We start from the raw sequence: 1,729 nt of genomic DNA, 5'->3' as shown, positions 1-1,729 counted from the left end.
CAGTGCTTTATTTCTCAGGTACTGTAGGTGTATTTAGAAGTAGCATTCAAGCAATTAAATTAACAAATATAAAAATAAAACAATAAATACATCAATTATACATTGATTCTTAAAGCAACTGTATTAAAGTTCTTATGTTGTTTTATTAACATTAAAAGGGATAGTTTACCCACAAATTAATTAATTTACTCACTCTCAAGTTGTTTTTCTTTTAACCTGAATGACTTTCTTTCTTCTGTTGAACATAAATGTTATTTTGAAACAGTTGCTGGTCCCCAGTGAGTTCCATAGTAACTTTTATTCCTACTATCAAAATCAGTGTGGACCAGCTACTGTTTGGTTACCCACATTCTTTAAAATATCCTCTTTTGTGGACAATTTAATACAGAAATTAATACAGGTTTGGGACAACGTGTGAGTGAGTAAATAATAACAGAAATGTAATTTTTGTGTGAACTATCCCTTTAATGACAGTCGGCAGCATGTTTAGTACTGTCCCTTTAAGAGCTGCATGCATCTAATATACAGACACACATGCGTTTTTCTTTCAACTGTTGACATAATCAACTGAGTCTGTATGTAAACCTTGTGTGTTTTGACAGTATTAGCGCGGAAGATAACTTAATCCAGTAATCAGGTGCTGTTTTAGTGTGTGCGTGCGCGCTACAGCTGTACACGCTCAGAGACAGCGCACGTCAGAACAGCACGTGAATGGAGAATCAAACGTTTAAACGGCAAGGCTTTAAAGCAGATGCAAATAATGCACTTTTGTGATTGCGAATAAGTGCCGTGTCCTGTGAGAGTAACTCTATCGCCGAGTTAACACTGAAGTGAATGTATGTGGCATTGTACAGTATATTGATACGGCGGCGCCAGAACTGCAGCTGATAGAATGTGCGCTGTAGCAAACAATACTACGATATTTCTTCAAAAGCAGATCACGGAGACATTTTTATCATCCACGATCAAAAATCGTCATATCGCACACCCCTACTATGAGTTAAGTCTATTTATTATCAAAGCATTTGTCAGTAATACAAAATGGGGGGGGGCCCCTACTATGAGTTAAGTCTATTTATTATCAAAGCATTTGTCAGTAATACAGTTAAAATGGGGAAATATGTGAACGATTGCATTGCAGGCAGTTTTAAGGTGTGTCCCTGAATTTTCTGCTTATGCTCCTAAAAATTTTCAGTCGGGCTACAGTGCTCCTAGTAAAAATAGTTAGTCTGGAGCCCTGAGACACACTTAAACCTGCAGGAGAGACTGAGACGGGAAGGATACTTGTCTCCTGTAGGGTCTGCTGGGAGAGACGAAGCGCCGGTCTCTGTGAACCCGCTCCACCAGACCATGATGCCGTGTGGAGCGACTGGAGTCCAGCGGAGAGTGAAACGAGCCCTGAGACACACACACACACACACACGGGTTTACATGAGCTGCTTTCAATCTAATGACACACACACACGGGTTTACATGAGCTGCTTTCAATCTAATGATACACACACACTCTCTCACACACGCACGCTCTCACACACTCTCAAAAACACACACACACTCTCTCACACACTCTCTCACACACACACACACACGCTCGCTCACACACACACACACACGCTCGCTCACACACACACACACACGCTCGCTCACACACACACACACACGCTCGCTCACACACACACGCTTGCTCACACACACACACACGCTCTCACACACACGCTCTCACACATAC

The 1,729-nt window shown here is 41.5% G+C and overlaps 1 protein-coding gene across 1 annotated transcript in view; it reads right to left on the bottom strand.

The window, feature by feature from the left end:
- Positions 1–1,213: 1,213 nt before the first annotated feature.
- Positions 1,214–1,729, bottom strand: part of LOC107739844 (CREB-regulated transcription coactivator 2-like) — a 3,795-nt gene continuing 3,279 nt past the window's right edge. Inside the window, exon 3 of the mRNA XM_016552055.1 lies at positions 1,214–1,398. Coding sequence (XP_016407541.1) covers positions 1,249–1,398 — 150 coding nt within the window. The 3' untranslated portion in view covers positions 1,214–1,248. The remainder of the gene's footprint in view (positions 1,399–1,729) is intronic.

Source organism: Sinocyclocheilus rhinocerous, unplaced genomic scaffold, assembly GCF_001515625.1.
Source record: "Sinocyclocheilus rhinocerous isolate Xijiao unplaced genomic scaffold, SAMN03320098_v1.1 scaffold645, whole genome shotgun sequence".
Classification (NCBI taxonomy): Eukaryota; Metazoa; Chordata; class Actinopteri; order Cypriniformes; family Cyprinidae; genus Sinocyclocheilus; species Sinocyclocheilus rhinocerous.
The sequence above is the reverse complement of the archived record's forward strand: the minus strand, read 5'-3'. Positions and strand labels throughout refer to the sequence as shown.